At 50.2% G+C, this 27,114-nt stretch overlaps 1 protein-coding gene across 1 annotated transcript in view; it reads right to left on the reverse strand.

Moving 5' to 3' along the window:
• Positions 1 to 8,777: 8,777 nt before the first annotated feature.
• Positions 8,778 to 27,114, reverse strand: part of LOC144798439 (mast cell protease 2-like) — a 33,326-nt gene continuing 14,989 nt past the window's right edge. Inside the window, exon 5 of the mRNA XM_078669313.1 lies at positions 8,778 to 11,573. Within this exon, the coding sequence (XP_078525439.1) occupies positions 11,430 to 11,573 (144 nt within the window). The 3' untranslated portion in view covers positions 8,778 to 11,429. The remainder of the gene's footprint in view (positions 11,574 to 27,114) is intronic.

Below are 27,114 nucleotides of genomic sequence, written 5' to 3' on the forward strand. Positions count from 1 at the left end.
CTGGGGAAGGAGATGACTCGTGAAGTATTGTCTTGGTAGCATGTCTGGCTGTAGATAGATATGCGTTGCACACTCCTGCCATCTAGTGTTGGGCTCAGACATCTGCAATATATTTTTCTTCTAAGAAGCCTTTTCGAGTCATAAGGTACAGTGACTTAGGGCCATATGTATCATACAAATTCGCAAAGGGCGAAATTCGCAGAATTTCGGCCTTTGCGAAGGCGAATTTGCTAAATGGGATGTATGAATGAAAATCCCGTGCAAAATAAGGAATCGCAAAATTTGCAATTCCTTATTTTGCAATTGCATTTAAGGAATCGCAAATTTCAAGTTGGTGGTAATTTGCGAATTTCTTGAAAATAATACCCATTTTTGCAGTTTTCAAAGTGCTATGTGACGCACATACATGACCTTAGGGCATGTATGTGCACCACATGTGCACCCATGCTTATTTCAGGGGTGCAACAGGGTGTCCTTTAGACACCCCTGCACCCTTGAAATTATTCTCAATTTGCGATTAGCAAATTGCAAATCGCAAACTGAGAATAAATTCCCATTCCTTCCTATGGGCCTCCCGGCCCATAGAAATGAATGGGAAAGTATTCCTTAATTGCGACTTAAGGAATATCAAGAAATCGCTAAAAAATTTCGATTTTCTTGATACATACCAATTAGCGATTCTGAAATAGCGATTTCTTAAAAATCGCTATTACAGAATCGCTAATTGGTACCTTGATACATATGGCCCTTATTCCTTAGCGGGCAATGTGCATGGGCACAGACTCCATTGCTAGTTTATTTTGTGTTTTAGCACCTTACCGCCTTACCGCCCGTCCGATTCAATCCCTTGGCTCTTGTGCTTTGGAAGAGCTCTCTGCAGCTGATAGTTAAGTCAGTTTCTTTTTTCTATCCTGCTTAACGAACACCGAAGACCAGCCTTACCGCTGTGGCCTTGGCACCATCCTGGGGGCCTCTGCCCATCGTCTCCACAATTGCATCTGTGAGAATGGCAAGTCCGTGATGGCAAGGATGCCCTTCCAGTATGGCCTCCCATGCAATTTCAAGTTGCCCTGACCCAACCACCATCAAGTTTGCAATCTCTTGTCTGTCCCATGAGCACCTCGACAGCACACCAGGCCTGCCTCAACTTCCAGTCGGAGCAGACTCTTCAGTGTCCTCTAGTGCGGAGGTGGGCCCATCGGAGGATGCAGAGGCAGAAGTCCAACTCCCCGGCATCTCAAAATGCTTAAAAAAATGCAGACACAGTGAAGGCCATCCGTGCCTTTCAGACCTCCACTCCAAGGGAGTCCTTTTGGAGGTTACAGTACAGAGGAGTCAGTAAGACCACCTCTGTAGACCCCCCACCTCTTTTCAGAGGCATCACAAACCATATCAATGTCCGTCATCCGAGCTGTAAACCAGTGGACCTTACAGAGGCTACAATATCAAGGATGGGGCAAAGGGGGCTCTGATAACAATGTCGACTCCCCCAGGCAGTGACTCCCTTCGCCTAACACCGATCACACAAGACTTGTCCAGGAGAAACTTCAGGGTTTTCTTTCTTGCTGGGAAGAGATCACCTTTGACCAGTGGGTTCTCTCCATCATAGAGCTTGGCTACTGCCTGGAGCTCACCTCAACCCCCAACAAAATTCCTACCAGCAAACACGTCCTCTGCCCAGAACACCGGCACCTTCTTCAACAAGAGTTTCAGGCACTCATTCTCAAGGGGCAATAGAACCAGCGAGAACTCAGTATCACGGCAATGAGGTGTATCTATAGTTTCTGATCCCCAAAAATGACATGTCTGTAAGGCCCACACTGGACCTCAGCCCTCGTAACAACTACAGACTCTTGGAACATTTCGACATGGTCACTCTGCAAGATGTCATCCCGCAGCTGCAACAAGGTGACTTCATGACGGCACTCGATATGAAGGCTGCCCACTTCCATGTATTCATCGCCGCTCCCTATGGTTCGTGGTAAGTGGCCAACACTATCAGTTCAAAGTGTTGCCATTTGATGTTACCCTCCATTCAAAACAACAAATTTCCTTTTCCAAACTTTAGGAGTCACTATATAATGTAGGGACAGGTGGACTAGTGTGTAATGAGTATTTGCGCAGGTTACCAAATCTACAAAACTACTTGGATGAATTCTTATATACAAAGGTTAAGTTACACACAACCCAATGTTAAAATATATTATTTATTATTCACTGTTGAATTGCCGATACATTTCTAAAGTCAATTAATGTGGTTAAAAACACATGGTCACATTATTTATAAAAATATTTTTGCTAAAAATTCAAGAATCACAAAACTTATGTGCACAAATTATTACACTTAATACACAAAATTTATTAATGAACAAATTGTCGACGCGGCGTTTCAGTGATCTACAATATCTGCATCTTCTTCAGGACATTGATGTTCAATTTAAAAACACATCTATTGGGTCTTGAAAAGACCTCCAATAATCTGTGTGGATAAAAATCTTAGAGGCTTGCTGGTAAGTCAAGCCCTGCTAGGGAGTATTTACTTCCACATGGAGTTGTAATGTTCTTGTGGCATATTGTTATCTTTTCTTTTGTTCTATTGCTTTCATTCAACTCTTTATGTATCTTCTTGGTTCTTTTGCCCAAAAAAGCTGTATTTTTCGCTGATGGCCTTCAAGGGAATGTGGGGAGGACGTGTTTTTCTTGTAGAAACCATAGACTTCCTCTTTTAAGTCTTTAAATTATTCTACAATTTTATTAATTCTTCTCTGTGGTTCCCTTCATTTAATTGGGGAATTCCATTAGTTTGGATTTTTATTTATTCCAAGTTGGTGGAAGAAGAATCCTGAACCGTGTCCTCCCTTCTGTCTTCTCGCTTTGCCATTTGATCTTACCACAGCCCCCAGGGTGATCACCAAATTTCAGAAGGCACAACATCCACGTGCTCCCTGATTTAAACGATTGACTCATCCAGAGTGCAAGCAAACTGTATCTCGCTCACACCCAAACCACTGCATCCCTTCTCCACAGTTTGGAGTTCACCATAAATTCCATCAAGTCCCATCTCCAGCCCCTTCACGTCCAGCCTTTTCCATGAACTGTTCTCATTATAGTCCCCGGCAAGGCTTACCACACCCCAACAAGAGTGCAGACATTCCAGCAGATACTTCCTCTTTTTCAGCCAAATCATCATCTCACAGTAAGAGCAGTTATGCGCCTTCTTGCGATGATGGCCTCGTGCCTAGCCATAGCCCCCTATGCCAGGCTGCTCGTGTGTCTGCTCCAACATGCCTTTTGGCAACAAATGATGGACGGAATGCTGAATGATTCAAACATATTCCCCTAGTCAAGAGATCTGGGTTAAATCCATCCATCTGCCACCCCAGTTTGGACCCAGCCATATGCAAATCAGTCTTGACCCTGTGCCCCATGGGAACAGTCCAGCCCGAACTGCCAAGCCATGCCTTCCCTGGACCGGAAACAAGCTTCCTGGGACCGGTTTCGGGGTATGTCACAGCGTTCACAGCCAGGGGGTCACTTGGAGGAGCTAGTGTTGATACAGGCCAGCACCATTTCTCTCTGCCCTGGGGCACAGCAACAGTTTGTTACAGTTTCTGCCCTTCATGGACCCTGTTTCACAGATGACCACAGACACCTCCTTCTCAGGTTAGGGGGCACATCTTCAACAACCAACTGTTCAGGGCAGGTGGTTGCCTCAACAAATTGGTCTCAACATCATTTACCACGTGCTGTTTGCCATCTCTCAAGGCCTTTTTTAGGTCGAGCAGACGTACTCTCAATGCGTGAGCATTGAGAGTGTCTGTCTCGACAACTATTGTTGCCCGTTAATGGGAATGTGGACACCAATGTGCACGAGCGTTTCCTTCGCAGTTTTCACCGCGGGAGCGCGCGTCTCACCCGCGCATGCGCAGAGTAACTCAGCCATTTTTTTTTTCCAGCCCCGAACCGAATCAGGTATCAGAGCGCTTTACATATAGGCAGCCCCCACCCCCCACCCCTCTGCATGCGCACACACAGGCGAGCGCATGCACACGCAGGCACACACATACAGGCACACGGCACAGACACTCGCTCACACACACCCCCCTCCCCCACAGTCACACACACGCACTCCAGACACATACACACACGCACGCACACACACATACACAGCCCGCCCCCGCACTCGCGCGCGCGCGCACACATGCTCCCCCCCACTCGCGCGCGCACACATGCTCCCCCCCCCCCAGCCCCGCTCAGCAACCCACTCACCGGCTTCATTCCTGCGGCGGCTCTCCTCAGCTGCAGGGCCCGGCAGCAGGACTCTTCTTCCCTCCTTCGGCACCCGCAGGGTAGGCTCCTGCCAGCTCCGGTGCTTCAAACGTGGCTCCCATCGCGGCTCTTCCGTTGGAGGCGGGGTAGGCTCCCGCCCTCCTACTTCCTGTTTCCTGTTGTCGCGCCGGCCTGCCTGACTTCCTGGTCGCAGGCCGGCACAGTGACGGCGGTGATTTGCGGTACTTATTAATTTAGTTATTTATGCATTTTTATATAGCGCGGACTTTACCCGAAGGAGGGATTTATTTCTTTATGTATTTATGCATTTTTATATAGCGCGGACTTCACCCGAAGGCGGTATTTATTTTTTACTTATGTTTATCTGGTTTATCCGAATGAGCTGTCTGTCGCTCGGCGAAATGTTTGGGGCGTGTCTATAGTACACCGGTGTAGGCTGTGTGCACGGCAATGGTCTCAGCAAGGGGGAGGGGGGGACGACGACTTTGCAGTGTTGCAAACGTACCCAATACCCGACTTGTGTGCTTATGTTGTAAAGAGACCAACACACCCCCTTGCACACTCTTGAACACAGGGCAGTGACAGATAAACGTGGGCGAAGACGCAGCCCAAAATAACCTCGGCCTGTTGCAGACAAAGGGAGACGTACAGAGGAATATAGAACGTGTGGGCAGCAGGCATCAAGGGAACACAGGGTGTGTTGTGTACCAGGAAGGCACAGTGATGTATGTCAGGAGAGCACCAGGAAATGTGCTTCTAGACCGCCTAGCGCTGTCTTTGAAGACACCCAAAAAAGGACTGGGACAGGTAAAGAGTCCGAGGGATGGAGAAAGACCATATATAACGCACCTGCATTGTGCATACGCTAATCAAAATGCCAACAGGTATCCATGCACACTGTCCAACAGGCGTCAGGCATTCCCTCACAAAAGGTTTACATATAGGCATACATGCATGCACACAAAGACAACAAGAAAAGACACCATTACAGACAACACATAAAATCACTATTTACACACCAAGAAAGCACGTAAATGCACAACTGTACACAAAGACACAGGCACTCTTACCTGTGTGTGACAGACAGACAACACGTGCAAACACAGGCAAGAATCATACAGGCAGACATTGCTGGTGGGATGAAAGGACAGGCAGGGGCACCGGGACCGACTAAAGGATTCCTTGGTGCTGGAAGGGTCAGTCGCCGTTTTAATTTAGGCTCTTATTAAACGTATGACGGTAATCCCAATGTGTTAGCCCAGAAAGCACGCGCACTGGGAGCATCCCAAGTTCATATTTCGCAAGGCAAACCCTGATGAAATGTTAATGTTAATGGGAAAAAGGTCCCGTTTTTTTCCTGGAGAAAAGGATGAATTCAGCATGCAAATAATGGCCTTCCCAGATATTCCCTTTGCCCAGCCCTCCAACTGATAACTGAACAGAATTTTGCTACTGGGAATTACCAATGCCTGTGGTATTGGTAATTCCCGGGTGAAAGAATTCTCCCGGGTGAAAGAATTCTCCCCCTATCACTGTATCAATACCTGTCACGACGTAACTGTCAGTAATGTCCTTCCGATTAAACCCTTCCTAAGTAACAATTCCAAAAATGTTTTGGCGGGGCGTGTGCAGTGTAGCTAAGTTCCCGTCTTCACAAGAGGCTGTTTAGAAAGATTTCCTGAATCTGCAAACGGGTCGATACTAAGAGGTGCACAGCAATTTAAAAATATTTCAAACATTAACAAAGCCAATGCGCTTGCATTATGTATTCCAGAGGGGCACATCATAAGGGTAAATGTTGTAATGCTTCTCTCTTCTGCTATAAGTGTCACATTTACAAAAGTTATAAGTATTGGCATTGGAAATGACAAAGCTATTAGTTTCGCTATTTTCAAAACCAACACATAAATAAAAAATTTGGCGTTTACAAGACCAATAGCTCAAACTTTCCTAATGCGAGACCTATTGCATTGCAAATGCTTGTTCAGGTGGGTCAGCACAAAGAAGTCCTGATAAAGACAGGCACGACTGCCACGTATTATTTCCAAAAGCATGGTGACGCACACTCACTGCAGTTGTCAATACTGGTGCAAGACATTTGGCACTTCAGCATCACATACACCTACTGGTGGAGCACCTGCTGGGAGCGGCCAATGATTTTGCAGACTTGTTCATCAGGATGCATCAACAAGTCCATGAGTGAGAGCTCCACCCACAAGTCCCACGTCCACCGTTGAGGGGGGGTCCCCCAAGGTTGACCTCTTTGACACTGCACAAAACGCGAATTTCCAAAACATTGCCTCCAGGCTCCCGCACACATAGTGCCTGGGCTATGCTCTATGGATGAATTGGTCAGGGATCTTTGCCTACTTTTTTCCTCCTCTTCTGCTCCTTCCGATTGTGGTCTGGAAGCTTCGGCAAACGCCCCTCACCCTCATTCTGGTGGCCCCCACGTGGGTCAGACAGCCCTGGTTCCCGACCCTCCTCAAGATGTTGGTTGTCCCCCACTAGCAGCTCCCCAACAGGCTGGGCTTTCTCACTCCGAACCAAGGCACAAGCAGGCACCCCAATTCCTCAAGAATGCATGTCTGCCCTCAAAGAAGCATGCAGACCCGGTATGCGGGCCTGCTATCCTGTTAAGTTGAAAGGGTTGTCCTTTACTGCATTCCTAAGCATATAGACCCACTTAAACCTGCTTCCTTCTGAAATCGGGTATAGCTTACATTTCCACACTCTCACTTAGCCGCTATGGTAGTATACATGCAGAATAGGAAACTCTTCTGTTCGAGGCAAATGAGCTGCAGATTCTACACTTTGTATTAGATCGCCACCTGGTGTTGGGCTCGGATGATTGCATGTTGTTGTCGTCTTGGAAGAAGTCTTCTGTAGTCACGAGATAGGTGACTCCTCCCTTGGACGATAGTGCGCATGGGCAATGGCTCATCCCGGGCTCTCCCCTCCCCTCCTCTCCTCTGTCTGGAACCGTAACATTGTCCTTAAAACACTCATGGGTCCTCCTTTTCAATCTCTGCATGCATGGCCTTTACAATTCTTCTCTGGAATGTCACCTTCCTTTTTGTTATTACATACTTAAGACGTGTTAGCGAGCTGCAGGCCCACCGTTTGCAGAAAGCTTTTTCGAAGTTCATAACGACAGAGCTCTTTTCAAAACTAATTTAGGTTCTCTTCCAGGGGATCCTCCTCAATAGTCATAAGCGCTGAATATTCCTGCCCAAGCGTGGGAATATTCAGTGCGTACGACTTTGATGAGTATATCCCTGGAAGAGAACTAGGATTACAGGCAAGTAACTGACCCTTACTTCTCGGTGTGGTATCCCTCTTCCACCTCAGCCAGACCATTGAGCTCTGTGTCTTTTTCCTTCAAGCAGACTCGGTAACAAAAAAAGCCTCCACACCCTTGACATCAAGCGCACCCTCATGTACTATAATGACTGGAGCAAATGATTTTGCAAAACGCCGCAACTTTTCATTGCTTTTGCCAAACCTCGCAAAGACTGTGCTCTTTCAAAGGTGGGCATAGCCAGATGGATTATAAAACGTATCTCAATGTAGTACTACAGGGCTTAAAGAAGTTTGCCTGCACCCCTCCTAAACCCCACCCCTCTGATTCCACTACATACAATAAAAGTGGCTTCTATGGCATTCCTTGGAAATATCCCCATAGCTGATCTTGGTACAATAGCTACATGGTCCACTCCACACACTTTTACCAAGCACTAGGGATACCTTAGCACACCAGCAAGCTAGAGTTGGTCACCCTGCTCTAAGAACTTTCTTTCCATCTTCTACAACATGTGCCGGCTGACCACCACTTATAGGAGTACTGCTTTACAGTCCACGCAGAGCATGTGTATCTACAGCAACACACGCTACGTCAGAATATGTTACTTAAACTCCAAGCATCTGTTCATAGCGTGTAATGCAAGCGTGTAATTCACATGCATCCACCCTCCACCCCAGTAGCCTTTGGATGTTGTTGATGTGCACTATTTCATTTGCTTAAACTCTTGGTGTAACTTCCTGCATGGTCACTCAACTCGCCTATCTAATGCTCTCTCTCTCTAAGCTTACCTGCTGTACAGAAACCAATCTAACAGTGGAGCCGGTGCCGATTTGCGTTGCCAACTTAGCCAGGAGTCCTTATACCTCACAACTGGAAAGGCTTCTTTCAAAGGAAAACAAGTTGCAAATGTCCAAGACCAACACTAGATGGCAGGAGTATGCAGGACATGTGAATCTACAGCACTACATGCTATGAACAGGTGCTTACAGGGTAAGTAACATATTCCTTTTCATATGAATGCATGTTGAATAGATTTGTGCAGAGGTGCATTCCACTACTGATGGCTACCGAGCACCTGCCTCAGTGGCTCCAGTGAGTGAGGGAAATAAACAGAGAGAGCTCCGGTAGAGTGCAGACTTGGAAATTTGAGTTTTTATATCAAATAACACTTTACACAAACTACTCAGGTTGATGCTAGATGCTTTATTGTACAGCAATGAAAAAGCAGGTACAGGAACACAGGTAAACAGCGAAAACACACAGACCTGGAGTGAAACTAGCCTGTTATGGTTCTGAAGCAAAGCTATCTGGTGCTCATGCGAAGAATGGAAGGTATTTAGGGGCTAACGGATGGTGATACCGGGGCGTGTTTAATGAGAATGTTGGCATGCAAATATGTGCTTTCTTTACAGTTTTTATATTTTGCTCCATTGCTTGATTGTTGCAGTATTGGATATAGCCTGAGTCAGGGACTAGGGTGTTGTGTCTGTTATCCTCTAAATACATTTGAAAATACGTGTGCGATGCATATCCAGTCCACCCTAAGTATGCGTATGCACTGAGCCTCTAGTAACGTGTACGAAGCTGTAAGATTTTGTGTCTTTCCTCATCCCTTTGTGCTGCTGCCCATTGTGGGTCAGTATTATAGATGTGAGGGGTTTGTGTTCTTTTGCCCTTGGCCCTGCGTCTGTCCCTGTCCTTTACTCTCCCCAGCGTCTTGAGACCCTCACGGGTGAGTAGTGCGCTCTACAAACGCTGATTGATTGACTCTCCTCGACGCCTGGATGGTGCCTACACTTTGTTACTATGTGTGCAGGTGTGGTCTCAGACAGCCCCATATGTAACATTATGTGCCATATCCCTCGTCTGTTGTTGACAAGAGGTTATAGCTGTGAGCATGCTTTGGTGCCCCAGTGGAAGTGGTAAGCTTGAGGTGGTGAGGCGGGCGGGTGAGGCGGTGCTGCAACGAATGCACAGCATTGTATTGGGCGGAAGATCTGGTGGAGACAGGACAGAACATAATGGTAGACTGAGGTGTGATGATGGAACTCAGACATGACTGATGGTATGGGGAGCCTCTCCCCAAGTGTGGCACTGACAATCTAACCTGAGGCGTAGTACTGGGAATGTAACCTGCTCCATGAACAAAAGTACGGCACCGGCTGTTTGACTTATTAGTACATTGGAATGTTGGGAGCTCCATTTCAGACAATGGAGTGCTCCGAGCTTCTACGGGCCGGTAAAAGCCCGCAGAGCAACATTTACAAAGGCCTCTCGGAGCATGAGGGAATTTAAACACCTTGAACACCGAGAAGCCTTTGTTGTATTTGTTGGAACATTCTGCCCTCAAGTGGCATAATGTTCTAATATCCTTATAGCCCTTCGTAGCAGGGCTATTCCGGCTATTAAAGTCCCGCTCCCTTGTTAAAGTCCCTCGCGTTCGGCTCAGGCCTTTAACGCTGAAGCGGGCCTTTAATAGCTGGTATAGCCCGCTACGGTGGGCTATAAGGCTATAATATGTGTAAGAATGACTCTGATCTGAGCCGTGCATGCATTCCGTCTTCGGTTTGATATGAGAATTATGACTGAAGTTGTGGTGCAGGTAATGCGATAAGAGCTGTGTTACGGGCAAATTGATCCGGAGAGTGCACAGCAAATGTGACCCGACGAGTAAAATGCAGCTTGAAGCGTGAAGCAGGAAGCGTGAGGAGTTAGGTGGTATGGAAAGTAGTTTATTTTGAGTCACCCCAGGTGGGACATAGAAATGTGGCCTAATGTGTGGTGTGGAGAGTGTGAACTGAGGTGTGGCTGCCTGAGCCAACATGTGCTGTGGAATAGGAAGCCACCAAAGCCATCGCGAGGGATCGCGGCCTGAAGAAAGGCTCAGGGAATCTGAGCTGGACTGTGGCTCCTGAAGCTGACCAAATGTCTGTATTTTGGATTTAGATATGGTGTTCACTCTGGGACTTGTGCCACGGCGCAGAGAATATGGCTTGTGACATGGTACAGGGAATGTCATCTGATGTGCTACCGACTGTGTGACCTGAGGCATGTAGAGTCTGACCTGAAGTGTGGTACAGGGCAGGTGACTTGTGATGCTTGCTACAGAGTCTACGATCCGAGGCACGGTACGGACAATGTGACCTGCTGACTGACGTGGAGAGTGTGACCTGAAGTGTGATGCAGGGAAGGCGGTCTTAGATGTGGTTCAGGGAAGGTGCCTTCAGCTCTAGCTCAGGAATTGTGACCTGTGGGATGGGGGGGGTGCATGGCTTGTTGTGCGTATTAGGGAATACCATACACGCTGTAGACATGTATCCAAGCTAAAGCATGGCGGATCTGTCTCAATCCGGGGTACTGGAAACTGGCCTGGTATGTTACTGTTAATCACCTCTGCATAGCTCACAATCTGCCATCAGCATGTCGCCACAGCGCTGGCCCTTCAGTGGGCCAGTAAAGACCTTTGAAACAGTTGAGAGTTGTCCATGGCAGACTGCAGCGCCTTGAGACCCTCACGGGTGAATAGTGCGCTTTACAAATGTTCTGATTGATTGATTGATGTATTGATTGATGTGTGAAGCTCTGAGATCAGGAGCTCAGCCAGAGTGTTGGAGCTAGACTGCAGGACCCCAGCCAGGGTACAGGACGCTCTTCTGGAGTGACCCAGGGAGCTCAGATATAGTCGAGGGAGCTGTGGCGGAGTTTCAGAGCTGCAGCAGAGAGAGCTGTCAGAGTGCAGGAGCGGAGAGGGGGGTGTGCCAGAGTCAGAGCAGGGGGACCTCTCATCGTCGAAGCTGCCAGAGAAGGAGCTGAGCCGGACAGTCGGAGCTGGAACTCAACCGGAATTCCCAATGGTTTTCTTGATCCACTTCAAATACTTGGAGACCCGTGTGTAAATCCCTGGAGGCGATTTGTCTGTCCCCTGGCTGACGATGCCTTCCACTCTCCCCTCACACACCAGGGGACCGCCGGAGTCGTTCTGAAACAGAAACACGATTAGTTGTCCACACAGTGTTTCTTTTCACAAGAATGCACAACTTGTCTTCGCTCATTTAACTATATCATCAGACTGAAGCGTAGAGAACTTTGTAAACCACAGATTATGTCTGAACTTACTTATCGTCTTGGGCCTGGGAGGCTATAGAGGTACAGTGAATGCGTTTCTTACCCTCCGCCCCCTTCTGCTGGTGCCTATATACATATCTTAAATGCTCAGGGGGTGTAGGGAGGCCGGTTGAACCCTGATTTCTCACATCGTGTTGTGTTCAAAGTACTGTGGGGACCAGAGTTGTAGAACTGCAACCTTCTTACTTGTGAGTGAAATGCAGTAGACTTTATTATCTAGATACAGTTGTAACCTCAGAAATAACACCACGGATGAAGACACTGGTGAAGTTACTTATCTCGTTATCCGTGACATCATTGGGGTCGCAAACATTACTTGTTTCCACCTCTGATGACTGACGGTGAAAATGCAACCTTGTTTTTGCAGCATGTGTTGTTGCAGTTCACATGCTTTGCACAATCCTGACTTCTGGTGTTGAACTGGGGAATATCACACGTACTTTACGACAAGAACACAACTTTTCATTTCAGGGATGACCGTGGGTCACAAATCCAAACCCCATCATGCTTCTGCACACATACTCAACCTTAGAAAATGTGCCTCCGTCTTGGAGGTTTGGAACTAACATTTGGAGCCCCAGTTGCGTTCCTGGCAGCAGATCTGTCCCTGATGCGGACTGTGCCTCTCAACTTAGCTCAAGGGTCTGTCCTGACTTCGGGACCGACACCTACTCCGACTCCTACCCTAGTACCAACTACTGCGCCAGCTCCATGTGTGTTGATGCCGGCAGCGACACTGCTGATGCCGGCAGCGACACTGCTGATGCTGGCAACGACACTGCTGATGCTGGCAACGACACTGCTGATGCTGGGATCGACACTGCTGATTCCGGCAGCGACACTGCTGATGCCGGCAACGACACTGCTGATGCCGATGCTGGCAGCAACACTGCTGATGCCGGCAGCAACACTGTTGATGCCGGCAGCGACACTGCTGATGCCGATGCCGGCAGCGACACTGCTGATGCCGATGCCGGCAGTGACACTGCTGATGCCGGCAGCGACACTGTTGATGCCGGCAGCGACACTGCTGATGCCGATGCCGGCAGCGACACTGCTGATGCCGATGCCGGCAGCGACACTGCTGATGCCGGCAGTGACACTGCTGATGCCGGCAGTGACACTGCTGATGCCGGCAGTGACACTGCTGATGCCGGCAGCGACACTGTTGATGCCGGCAGCGACACTGCTGATGCCGATGCCGGCAGCGACACTGCTGATGCCGATGCCGGCAGCGACACTGCTGATGCCGGCAGCGACACTGATGATGCCATAAGTCGGACCATTAGTCCGTTGATAGTTCTAAGATAATCCACCATGACATCAGTTGAAGTCATGCTCATCTCGACCTATTCTACAGCATCCTGTTTCTGACACGCCGCCTTTGCAGCATAGATTTTCATACCCGGAGTCAAAGGACAGCGACGAGGACAACGATGAATCACAACTGTATGATAATGAGTCTATTTCTGGACCTTCAGGAGGCAAGTGGTCTTGACACCTACACTGAACTTAGGGCCAGATGCGCGATCCTTTCATTTAGCGCCTCGCAATTTGTGACACATTGCGAGTCGCAAATTGCGAGGCGCTAAATGAAATGTACAACAGTGTGTTTACACTGTTTTGCGATTCCCAATGGGGTCGCAAATTGCGAGGCTCATTAATATCAATGAGCCTCTCGCAATTTGCGAGCCCATTGTGAATGCCAGCCCTCCCATGGATGGTGGCCTGCTGGGCTCAGCAGATCACCATGTCTGGGACGGCTTTAAAGCACCTTTTGTTTTATAAATGCAGCCCGTTTTCCTTAAACGAAAACAGGATGCATTGGGGAAAAAAAAAGTTTTTGTTTCTTTTTTAAGGACCGGCAGAGGTCCCTGGGACCACTGCCTGCCCTTACAAAATTATTTTGCATGCATTTGCAAAGGTGAAGGGGTCCCCTGGGTACCACTTCCCATTTGCAAATGCATTACCACCTACTTGAAGTAGATGATAATTGCGAGTGTTTTGCGACCGCAATTGTAGTCACAAAACATTAGTACATTGTTTTGAGACTCGCTATTTGGAAGGGAACACCCCTTCCAAATAGCAAGTTGCAAAACCTATTTTGCGAGTCGCAAAAAAATTGTGACTCGCTAAATAGGCTATGTACATGGCCCAATATGATTTTGCATGCGCAAACGGGTTCGCAAACACGTTTGCACATGCAAAAACGGGTCGTACATCTGACCCATAAATCCCTACCAAGCGCCTCTACAGAGGAAAATATCTTCTTTCTTCATAGTGGTTAGAAGAGCAGCAGAAGGCCGTGATCTCCAGCTTCTGTCGGTGGAGGTTAAAACAAAGGTGCTTACTGAGGTCCTGCAGCCATGGCAGGCCTTCAGAACCACTGCTCTCTTCAGTTAAGCTCTCGCAGACACCCACTAGGGTGGTGTCAGGATCTTGCCCCTGTCAATAGAGAAATAGCCCGGCAGCACAGACCAGCTCAGGGGACCAATTTTTCCTCCTGCAGCACCCAATGACCGTGAGCCTTGTGGTTCAGGAATCCAACGGCTGACTCAACTGAAATGCATTCCCAACCAACCATTCCACCAGACGCATTGAGGCTTTGGGGAAAAGAATGTTCTTCTCTGCCCGCCTTGACCTTCGGTCGGTCAACCAGAGCTGCCTCCTCGGGCATTACACGCATCGTGGGACATGGTTAGCGAGATGTTGACCGCAGTCCCAGATGACTTTTGCACCAACCACCAACAAATGATTCAGGATCGTCACGATGCAGTGAATTCTGTCATAAGATCTGGCCTGGCCACTGACGGTCTGGGTAGGGCGGTTGGAACTAGCGTGGTGCTTTGGTGTCACGGGTGGATATGATCATAGGGCTCCTCCAGCGATGTCCAACAGTCCCTCAGGAACATGCCATTTAATGGCACACGTCTCTTTGGAGACAAGGCAGGTCCAGCACTGGAGCCCTTCAAAGAAAACAAAGTGACAGAGGGCTCTCCTGGCCTTGCACTGCCCATTTGGCATTTTCCCCAACAACATTTCCCCTTTTGTGTCATCAGGAGAGGGTTGCAGCAGAGGCTAAGACAAACGTTGGCTCAGGAACAACAAAAATCTGTGTTCTTTTGAGGTGGAGGGCATAGAGCCGCCCACCAGTATCCAGGTCCTCAGTGGCAGTGAACTGCCCAATCCTGCTCTCCCTTCACCACCACTGCAAAACACCTATAGCTTAGCCTCAGTGGTGCACATTTGACCGTCCGGTTGGAGGCAAAGCATCACATCAGACGGGTGCTTCAAATCGTCCAAAGTGGTAATTCCCTGCCCTTCCTCTCCACCCCTCCAGAAATACTGCCTAGACCACAACTGCTCTCCGAGACCACCTGTCCATACTCAGGCAGGAGCTTCATGCTCTCTTGGCGAAGGGAGCCATAGAGAGGGTACTGGTATCAGAGCTCAAGACTGGTTGCTTAAGGCAGGCTCACCTCAAACAGTTGTGAATCAACTCGTTGACATCCCTTGGATTTGCCGTCTATGTGCCAACGTCACATCTGGCTCATTCATGGAGATTCCCTTTCATTGTAACCGTCCTGTTTCGAGCCTTCCCTCCGCCTCTGCAAGTCCAGGATATTTGTGTTATGATCTGGTGTTTCAACCTTTGAGCGAGAATGGCTTTCAGGCTTTTTGGCCTCTTGCATCCTGATAGTGGACCACGCCAGGTGGCACATGCGGCCTCTGAAGTCTCATTGGGCTTAGCACCAGGTGAATCTCTCAGATTCCATCCAGGTGTCATGGAAGACTGAAAGATTTGCAGTGGTGGTTGCTGTCCTGAAGTTGAACCACCACTACACCTCTCTCCCTACCCTACCCAGATCAAACAGTTATTGCTGGGGAATTGTTGCTGGTTGGAGACGCCATAAGAGAGCTGGGAGAGACCCTTGTCTGACAGAATCCCACCTCCACATCATTGTTTTGGAGTTGTAGCCGACTTGCTTGATACTATAGGCTTTCCTCCCGTCCATCATATGGGAATGAGTGCAGAAGTTAGCAAAAACCTGGAAAAAGAAACTAGAACTTACATGCCTCAATCTAATCAGGTACCAAAACACTCCAATTGAAGAACCAAGAGTGGACCCAAATAGAGACACCAGTTGTAATACAAAAAATTGTGTCTACATGGGGAAATGTCCTTGTCACCTACTATACATAGGGATGACCTCTAGAGCTGTAAGAACAAGGCTGAATGAGCACAGGAGCAACATCCGGTGCGGTAGGAACACCACCAAAATGAGCAGGTACTGTATTGAAAAGGGAAATTCACCGGACCAAGTCATTTGGACCGTCGTTGAGTTCAATCCCCTTTGGACAACAAAGACCCTTTTCCAAAAACAGCAAAGATGGGTCCATTGCCTGCAAATGAACACCCAGGGTCTTAACAATGAAATACCTTGGATTGAGGTACTATAGAAACCAAACTCTTGACATCGACCCCACCAGTGCAACACTATAGTGATGACTATGTTAGCACACCTCTCAATTCTTACAAACACTATGAAAATATCCGAGGTGCACCACCCACCGCAAAATGATTCACCACCGATGTGCCGCAAATAACACCAATAAATGCGGTAACCTTTTGTTGTTATTCATTAGTCCACCAGGGATACTTTACCTACCAACATCTATCTAAAGAACCCACTCCAAGATGGCGACCGAGACGTTTCCCATACGCGCCGCACTAAAATAGCATAAAATATAAATATAACTTTATGCACAATACATGCATCGCCTCCCTTTCAGAAATATCACCATGCCAGCGACACATAAAAGCTATCAGCACACAAATATCCAACACCTCGAGAATATTCCTCATACGAGCTTAATATAGAGTATACCACTCGAAGATGGCACCCATTGTAACAACAAAAACTTGCCAATCAATCCAGTGATTAAACAATTAACGCCCCACCCGGAAGCAGGCTACTCCTATAAAAGGAGACAGGGCTTTCACTTCTCCACCGGCAGAGACAGCGAGAGGCACACAGGTGACACAGCCCAGATGCACCGAGAGAACCGTGAGTAACTAAGCTATAAGATCGGTCCAGGACTGATCCTGTACATGGCTGTGTCCCCTCCCTACATTTGAAAAACCAGCTGTGGGTTATACCTTAGAGCCTTAGGAAGCCCTCCAAAATGTCACATGTGGTTTTCTGTTTTCTTTTTCTTTACAGCTCTCGTGTGACCCTCACTGATCTCATGGGATCTTACCCTACCTACTAAGGGGCGAGATATATGATCTATGTATTTGTGCATTAACACTGCGTCTTGAGGTTTGCCATCGATGGTGGGGCCCGGCGGTATTAACTACCTAGATTCAAAAGGTTCCCAAGCCTACTGGATAATAGAACCTTTTCACTTTTGAATTTTGATTTTATTTATACGATTCACGTCTACTTGATAAAACCAGGGCATGTTTACAAATAAAAATACTGATACAGAGAACAACCCTGACTCCGTTCTCTCAGCACCAATCACTGATCTTATGTGTCTGTCCGTCTGTCACTTAGCTATAATTTCCCTTTTAATAATTTCTAGAATGACCACAGCACCTTTAGCTCACGTATGTACCACGTGACCGTTAGCAGTAATGATCACGCTACACGCACCTGGCCCTCCAATGGAGAACCCAGACCTTAGCAAAAGTTCCACTGGTATAGATACCCTAATGGTAAACTGTATCTTTGTTTCTTGACTCTTGTCATTTCAGAAGTTCTAGTCCCTTCATTTATTCGGGGGCATCGACATTTTCGGGCCACTGTACATACAACTTTCTCACTCGGTCCTGACAAAGCGCCCTGGATCTCCCTCTGAGACCATTAAAGTGCGAAACATGTTGACCAGAACATATGCCCACTAGGGACATATAGTTATCCAACTACCAAGGGACATAATACCCCTTGAAGCAGCACCACACACTTTGTTTTAATAATGACAGAGGGATCACCTTAATAAAAATGAATCCCTCTCCCTCCAGCCATTTTTTAATACACCTCTAGGACTTCACTGCCACTTACACCCACGCACCCACAGCTTCATCAAAAGATCTCTGAAAAAAAGACCCTTCGGGGGACCCGTAGGGCATAGCAGCGCCGGCCCGACGAGGAGCAAACGCCCAATGATGAAGCATGACATCCTTTGGGGCGTGAGAGGGCATCAAGTTGAGGACACACTGCCCCCACAATTAGAGTAGCACACGACATGAGTACCTCTTACTACCCTTCTTTTTCTGCCTCTACTTAGGAACGGTGACTCCCTTTTGGTATAAGTTTCACTTCGGGAGCACGGGTCAGCAGACCTTTTAATAGCTCCTAGAATCCCCCTCTTTTGATAAATGGGGGACTTCTAGGCATAGCCAACCTTTACAAGCCCAGTGTTTTTATGTTCTTTTTTTCCTTGTCTTTAGCTCAGCAAGGTCTTGGTGTGGCAGCAGTTAAAGAAACCGGTCCCAGGATGCTTGTTTCCAGTCAAGGGAGGACCTGGCTGGCCGTTCAAGCTGGACTGTTCCCATAGGGAACAGGGTCAAGACTGATTTGCATATGGTTGTGTCCAAACTGGGGTGGCCTGGTGAGCAAAAGAACAATGGATTAAACCGAGATCTGTGCCTGGGGGTGAGTGGTTGAAAAGTTTCAGCATCTTGTTGGGCAGCAGTAAAAGATTATCAGCAATGCCTGCTTTTCTGTGGTTACCTGAGCAACCATTGTAGTTTAAGTCGCCTGTTCTGATACCATTTTTTGAAGGGCTGGTCCACTTTATCCTGCCAAAACCCTTGGTAATGCCCCAGTGGGACCTCAGTCTGGTTCTTACATTCCAAATATGCATGCCATTCGAGTCTATGCCCAGCTGCTCCTTAAGATTGCTCACATTGAAAACAGTGTTTCTCGTTGCAATCACATCAGCTTATCATGTTAGTGAGCTTTAAGCACTTTCTCTCCACCAACCGTACACCACCTTCTTGCCAGACAAGTTGGTGCAAAGGACCAGGACAGCATTCCTCCAAAATATCGTAGCACCTTTCCACATTGGCAGTCCATTACCCTGCCTACGTTCTTCACTCCTCATCCATCCAAGGAGGAAGAGAGACGCTATCATCCAGACACTAAGAGGGCTCTGAGTTTCTACATCGATCACAACACAATTCACTGGGTGGATAACACGTTCTTTGTGGGCTTCTCTGGGGAGAAGAAGGGAACAGCAGTGCAGACATGGACCATCTCCAGATGGATTGTTCCTTGTACAAAGCTATGTACTGGCTAAGAAACGGCCTCCGGAATGCCTTTGGACGCATTCCACCGAGCCCAAAACTGCTGTCACCGCACTGGCACTTGGAGTGCTGTTTTGGACATCTGCCAGGCTTTGACGTGGGCTTCAATCCACACGTTCACGGAGTGCTACTGCCTGGATAGCAGGTCTGACAGGAGGGACATTGTTTCTGTTCCATCCTGCAGGACTTTCCGGTCTGAGACATTCTTCAGACCCACCACCCGGGTAATTACTTCTTCGGTATCTATTGGCAAGGTGAGGAAAAATCAGTTAGGAGTATCCATTAGAAGAACACGTCACTTACATTTTGTAACGCTCATTCTGGTGGATAATCTATCTAACTGCAGATTCCTCACCAACCCACCCTCCTCCTTCTGTGGAACGGACTCCTCTGGTGCCTACTAAAAAGATTTCAACTCGGAGATCTGCATACTGACACGGTTTAATTCCTAAGGGGTCCGTGTCCGACGGTATGGATAGGTATCACAAATAAACTGAGGTCGACGCATGGGGGTGGTGGTTATGTTGGGGGGCCTAAGTCACTTCATGGGCGGGACGGAGCTGATGCGGACGTGCACATCACCTACTGGCACACCATGGAATAGCTGAGAAACATCTCCACATCCTCTCCCTCACTACGGGTATTCATAAGGGGAGGAATCTGTGGTTAGATAGAGTATCAACCAGAAAGAGCGTTTCTGAAGGTAAGCTACTTGTTCATTTTCTGCAGCTGAATGCTGATGACTGCATACTCCCCTTCCAGGTTGTATGAGAATGACTCCTTGGGTGATGGGGATGGAAAATACGTAATTTTGCTGTTGTCCTCAATGCCATAGAAAGGTTGGCCCAATTCAGTCGGGTATCCAGTCTGTGCTTTCGTCAGGATCTCAAAGAAGAAAGCTGTTTGGCGTGATCGCATTTGCAGTTTAAATGGGCTATCGTTATACCTTGTGATGGTAGGCGGGTTTAGTAAGGTCTTGGTTCCGGTCACTTGAGGGTTCCTGAACCTGCCTCAACCACAAGGTGGTTCAAACCTCAAACGTTCCTTGAAAACCAAAGGAGAAAGTGCCTCAAAAGACCATCTCTGCAGGCTTGCAGCCTTCAGCTGCTACTTCAGCACCAACTGAGTCTTGATGTCAAAAACATCCTGGACACCCGAAAGGAGTCTAAGGACAAAATGCACAATTCCTCACCACTTTCACACAAAAAACCAACAGATAGCCAGGACTTGAGACATACGTGGGTTTATATCGACCCAGGCACATGTCTCCTTGTAGCAAGGCTACAGAAACATTTGTTTAGCCCCTTTGACGCTGCGAAATCAAACAGCCCTTCATCTAAGATCAACCACCTTCAGGTAAGACTGGTAGCAAAACAAAGACTACATTTGTGTTATCATACTCCTAAACATACAAAGCTCCCTGAAGCAGAGATCCAGCGTGTTGGACTTGGCCCTTCTGGCAGGTTCACCCCTAAACCTTTTGCTTTTAATTGTGACCTGGTGTTAGTTGTTTTTGGCTTCTGCGCACTTTACCACTGTGTCCCAGTGTAAAGTGCATGCGTGTTGTGAGATTGGCCTGCCCTCCCATAGGAATGCATGGGGAATGTATGTGTCCATGTTAGTTCCTGATGCATGGGGAGTGCAAGCTCGCGTTTGGTATGTGCGGACTCGTGAGACTGAATGCTGCGCGATGATGTGTGCGGCGTTCATGTGTCTAGTGTGGAAGTGCCACTTCTAGAAGTTGGCCTGTCTTTGTAGTAAAGGTGAATTCCCTGTCTGGCTTGTGATTGGCTGGAACTGGCTGGTGTGCCTGGCTCCATGAGTCAGGATGGGTCTGCCCTGGTGGTGAGTGGAGAGATCTGCATATTGATGTGAAGGAGGGGTGCACCTGGGACCTGAATAGGGCTGGGCTTTCCCTACTCAATGCTGGCTCCGCCACCTGTGGTGCGACTGATGACCCTAGCCTGACTAGTGAATGGGGAGAGGGGCTGAGCAAAACAGAGTGCTCCAAAACCACCTGCGACTGGGTTTTCCCCCCACCCTGCAGACACAGACCAAGGATTTAGGTGTATAAAAAGGGGCTGTGACCCCTTGCCAAATGTTCTTGCTGATCCTAACTTGAGGGGGGCCTGCTGCTGCTGCTGGGTGCCAGGAGGACCGCCACTGGGGACTGCCTCACTGCCTGGAGGGCCCTGTGAGCTGGCCCCTGGGCCCAGCCTTTGCCCCCCCTTTCCTTCCTAAGGATTCCGCTCTCACCCCTTGCCTACAACACCTGGGAAGCGCTGTATGCCATTTGCCAGGAGCGCTGATTTAATGGCCACTTGCCCTCTCTAGTTTAGGAGAGGAACTGGTGCCTACCCTGCATTTTTGGCCGCATTGCGAGCTGATCTGGCACGGGTGCCCACCCTGCAAATTCGCCAACGTTTTATTATCTATTTGCGGGTGCCTACCCCGCTGCTGCCGTGCTTTTGCGCTCGAGAGAGCCTACCCCTCGGTGGATTCGTATCGCCGCCTGCAGTGCCTGGGAGGGCCGCCGCGCTGCCCGCGGCGACCCGGAAGTGCTCCTAAAAATAACCGGAAGCCTACGGGAGCCCACCACGCGCTCCGGTGTGACCAGAAGAGTGCAGCTGTCGGCAAAGCTCCCCGAGTGAAGGGGGAGCCCCGCAGCCCAGGAGAAGAGGCGCCGCGGAACGGAGCGGAGAAGCCTAGCTACGACGACGCCTCCCGGCAGCCGGTGAATGCGGGCATCTCAGGGGGGGGAAGTTCCCCATCCGAGGGTAAAGCTCTCCCCCCGTTGTTCTCCCTCCTTGTGATCTCGAGCCCGAGAGGCTCCAACGACGGGGGCATTGATCTCGAGCCCGAGAGGCTCCAACGACCGGGGCATTGATCTCGAGCCCGAGAGGCTCCAACGACAGGGGCACTTTTGTTGTTTCGAGTCCCCCGAGAGGGACTCCAACGTCGGGGGCACTTCTTTTGTTAGAGAGCGGCCCCGGGAAGCAGTGGGCCGCTCCCCCTTTACTCTCGTCCCCAGGGGGCATTTAGCTATTCCGAGTCCCCAGAGGGGGGACTTCAATGAAGGGGGCATTTGTTTCAGAGCCCATGAGGCTCCAAGGGGGGCATCGTTTTCCCGAGTCCCCAGAGCGGGACTCCCACGTGATTTGGGGCATTTTATTGATCAGAGCCCACTAGGCTCCCACGTCATGTTTGGCCGCATTATTGTATTCCCAGCCCCAGAAGGAGAGCCAGGAGGCACGCTGGTGGCAGGCTCAGTTTACCCAGTTGTCCAGCACTTAGTGGGCAGCTGCTTCGTTTAGGCCTTGCGCAATCTTCTTTTGCTGTCGGCGCAGCCTGCCCTGACTTTGCTAGACACATGGCGTTTCACCCCCTGAGAGGCCAAGTTGGCCTGGGGACAGTTCATGTGTTGTGCCCTTGCGTGGGGTACATGTTTATGCCTTATGTGATTTTTGCGCAAATATGATACTTGGCTACTGTGATTTCTGCATCATGTGTAATGCCTTTTTCCCTATACCTCTGATTGTGTTTTCATGCCTAGGAGGTTGTTTTTCCTAATGTAGGTTCTGTTGGTGAGTTCATGGTTACCTGCGTGATATATGCCGATGGTGTTTAGGATTGCGTAGTGTGTACTTACCTTTTACCAGTGGTTACTGGTTGTGTGCTACATTTGTTATTTGGTGCTACAGTTATTATATGTGCTATGTGCTAAGTGTTATTCCCACAAAGTGCTATTTCTACCAAGTGCTAGTTCTAAAAGTGCTTATTACTGACAGTGGTCCATGTGGCCCTGTCCCATGTATATAATCCCCTGTAAATTCTGCCAGTGGTACAGTGTAAATTGTGTGTCTATTATCTAATGTGTTTGGTATAATACGAAGGCTATTTTTATATATAACCTTGTGTGGAGTTTCCTGTGTGGTGGGCCTTGGGTGTTGTTGCTTTACACCTTACCTCCGGGATAAGCCTGACTGCTCGTGCCAAGCTACCAAGGGGGTGAGCAGGGGTTATCCTTGGCGGGTGACTTCCTTGCCCTGACTAGAGTGGTGATTTCTGCCCGGCTTTGGCGCAAGCCTCAGCCAACCTGAGATCCCATTTCTAACACAGCGTCTGCTTCCACGGGCACTTGCAATTATAATAAATGGGGTGACCCAAACTAAAGTCCTTGGACCTGGGTGTCGAATGGTACAGAAAACAGTGGTCCTGGCCCTTTCTTTAGTATAGATTCCTTCTAGAGACAGTTGTTATTTAATAAAAACTCCGAGCATATAACAATGTTTGCTCCCGGTTACATAGAACCGAATTAATTCAAGTCCACAGATGAGCAACAAACATAGGTTTCCAAAAAAGCATGTAGTTATTAATCACAAAATTGAACCAACATACAGTGATTGCTTGGCTCCACTATGGTCTTTTCAAGAAGGTTGGAGAGGGTTGCTCAAAGGGAACGTGCAAAGGAGAGTGCTCTGGTGAGAAGTGAGTGAGAACGAAGGGAAAGAAATCCCAAACTTCCTCCGTTAACCTTATAACCCAAGGACCTCATCTGTGGAGTTCTAGATGGGGTGACAGCGCACACAGGCGTGGGTGCTAGATGGGGTGACAGCGCACACAGGCGTGGGTGCTAGATGTGGTGACAGCGCACACAGGCGTGGGTGCTAGATGTGGTGCCACCGCACACAAGCAGTGCTAGATGGGGTGACAGCGCACACAGGCTTGGGTGCTAGATGGGGTGACAGCGCACACAGGCAGTGCTAGAAGGGGTGACAGCGCACACAGGCTTGGGTGCTAGATGGGGTGACAGCGCACACAGGCAGTGCTAGAAGGGGTGACAGCGCACACAGGCGTGGGTGCTAGAAGGGGTGACAGCGCACACAAGCAGTGCTAGAAGGGGTGACAGCGCACACAGGCATGGGTGCTAGATGGGGTGACAGCGCACACAAGCAGTGGTAGATGGGGTGACCGAGCACACAGGCTTGGGTGCTAGATGGGGTGACAGCGCACACAGGCGTGGGTGCTAGATGGGGTGACAGCGCAAACAAGCAGTGCTAGATGGGGTGACAGCGCACACAGGCTTGGGTGCTAGATGGGGTGACAGCGCACACAGGCTTGGGTGCTAGATGGGGTGACAGCGCAAACAAGCAGTGCTAGATGGGGTGACAGCGCACACCGGCGTGGGTGCGAGATGGGGTGACAGCGCACACAAGCAGTGCTAGATGGGGTGACAGCGCACACAGGCTTGGGTGCTAGATGGGGTGACAGCGCACACAGGCAGTGTTAGATGGGGTGACAGCGCACACAGGCTTGGGTGCTAGATGGGGTGACAGCGCACACAGACGTGGGTGCTGGATGGGGTGACAGCGCACACAAGCAGTGCTAGATGGGGTGACAGCGCACACAGGCGTGGGTGCTAGCTGGGGTGACAACGCACACAAGCAGTGCTAGATGAGGTGTCAACGCACACATGCTTGGGTGCTAGATGGGGTGACAGCGCACACAGGCGTGGGTCGTAGATGGGGTGACAGCGCACACAAGCAGTGCTAGATTGGGTGACAGCGCACACAGGTGTGGGTCCTAGATGGGGTGACCGCGCACACAGGCAGTGCTCGATGGGGTGACAGCGCACACAGGCTTGGGTGCTAGACGGGTTGACAGCGCGCACAGGGGCTGGTGCTAGATGGGGTGACAGTGCACACAGGTTTGGGTGCTAGACGGGGTGACAGTGCACACAGGCTTGGGTGCTAGACGGGGTGACAGTGCACACAGGCTTGGGTGGTAGACGAGGTGACAGCGCATACAGGTGTGGTGCCTAGATGGGGTGACAGCGCACACAGGCGTGGGTCCTAGACGGGGTGACAGCACACACAGGCGTGGGTCCTAGACGGGGTGACAGCACACACAAGCGTGGGTCCTAGATGGGGTGACAGCGCACACAGGCGTGGGTACTAGACGGGGTGACAGCGCACACAGGCGTGGGTCCTAGATGGGGTGACAGTGCACACAGGCAGTGCTAGATGGGGTGACAGCGCACACAGGCGTGGGTGCTAGATGGGGTGACAGCGCACACAAGCGGTGCTAGATGGGGTGACAGCGTACACAGGCAGTGCTAGATGGGGTGACAGCGCACACAGGCGTGGGTGCTAGATGGGGTGACAGCGCACACAGGCAGTGCTAGATGGGGGGACAGCGCACACAGGCGTGGGTGCTAGATGGGGTGACAGCGCACACAGGCGTGGGTGCTAGATGGGGTGACAGCGCACACAGGCGTGGGTGCTAGATGGGGTGACAGCGCACACAGGCAGTGCTAGATGGGGTGACAGTGCACACAGGCTTGGGTGCTAGACGTGGTGACAGCGCACACAGGCTTGGGTGCTAGACTGGGTGACAGTGCACACAGGCTCGGGTGCAAGACGGAGTGACAGCGCACACAGGCTCAGGTGCTAGACGGGGTGACAGCGCACACAGGCAGTGCTAGATGGGGTGACAGCGCACACAGCCAGTGCTAGATGGGGTGACAGCGCACACAAGCAGTGCTAGACAGGGTGACAGCTCACACAGGCGTGGGTGCTAGATGGGGTGACAGCGCACACAAGCAGTGCTAGATGGGGTGACAGCGCACACAGGCTTGGGTGCTAGATGGGGTGACTGCGCACACAGGCAGTGCTAGATGGGGTGACTGTGCACACAGGCTTGGGTGCTAGATGGGGTGACAGCGCACACAGGCAGTGCTAGATGGGGTGACAGCGCACACAGTGGGTGCTAGAAGGGGTGACAGCGCACACAAGCAGTGCTAGACAGGGTGACAGCGCACACAGGCGTGGGTGCTAGATGGGGTGACAGCGCACACAAGCGGTGCTAGATGGGGTGACAGCGTACACAGGCAGTGCTAGATGGGGTGACAGCGCACACAGGCGTGGGTGCTAGATGGGGTGACATCGCACACAGGCAGTGCTAGATGGGGTGACAGCGCACACAGGCGTGGGTGCTAGATGGGGTGACAGCGCACACAGGCGTGGGTGCTAGATGGGGTGACAGCGCACACAGGCGTGGGTGCTAGATGGGGTGACAGCGCACACAGGCGTGGGTGCTAGATGGGGTGACAGCGCACACAGGCGTGGGTGCTAGATGGGGTGACAGCACACACAGGCAGTGCTAGATGGGGTGACAGTGCACACAGGCTTGGGTGCTAGACGTGGTGACAGCGCACACAGGCTTGGGTGCTAGACTGGGTGACAGTGCACACAGGCTCGGGTGCAAGACGGAGTGACAGCGCACACAGGCTCGGGTGCTAGACGGGGTGACAGCGCACACAGGCAGTGCTAGATGGGGTGACAGCGCACACAGCCAGTGCTAGACAGGGTGACAGCTCACACAGGCGTGGGTGCTAGATGGGATGACAGCGCACACAGGCGTGGGTGCTAGATGGGGTGACAGCGCACACAAGCAGTGCTAGATGGGGTGACAGCGCACACAGGCTTGGGTGCTAGATGGGGTGACAGCGCACACAGGCAGTGCTAGATGGGGTGACTGTGCACACAGGCTTGGGTGCTAGATGGGGTGACAGCGCACGCAGGCAGTGCTAGATGGGGTGACAGCGCACACAGGCTTGGGTGCTAGATGGGGTGACAGCGCACACAGGCAGTGCTAGATGGGGTGACAGCGCACACAGTGGGTGCTAGAAGGGGTGACAGCGCACACAAGCAGTGCTAGACAGGGTGACAGCGCACACAGGCGTGGGTCCTAGATGGGGTGACAGCGCACACAGGCAGTGCTAGATGGGGTGACAGCGCACACAAGCAGTGCTAGATGGGGTGACAGCGCACACAGGCATTGGTCCTAGATGGGGTGACAGCGCACACAGGCAGTGCTAGATGGGGTGACAGCGCACACAGGCATTGGTCCTAGATGGGGTGACAGCGCACACAGGCAGTGCTAGATGGGGTGACAGCGCACACAGGCATTGGTCCTAGATGGGGTGACAGCGCACACAGGCAGTGCTAGATGGGGTGACAGTGCACACAGGCTTGGGTGCTAGACGTGGTGACAGCGCACACAGGCTTGGGTGCTAGAC

Source organism: Lissotriton helveticus, chromosome 12, assembly GCF_964261635.1.
Source record: "Lissotriton helveticus chromosome 12, aLisHel1.1, whole genome shotgun sequence".
Taxonomy (NCBI): domain Eukaryota; kingdom Metazoa; phylum Chordata; class Amphibia; order Caudata; family Salamandridae; genus Lissotriton; species Lissotriton helveticus.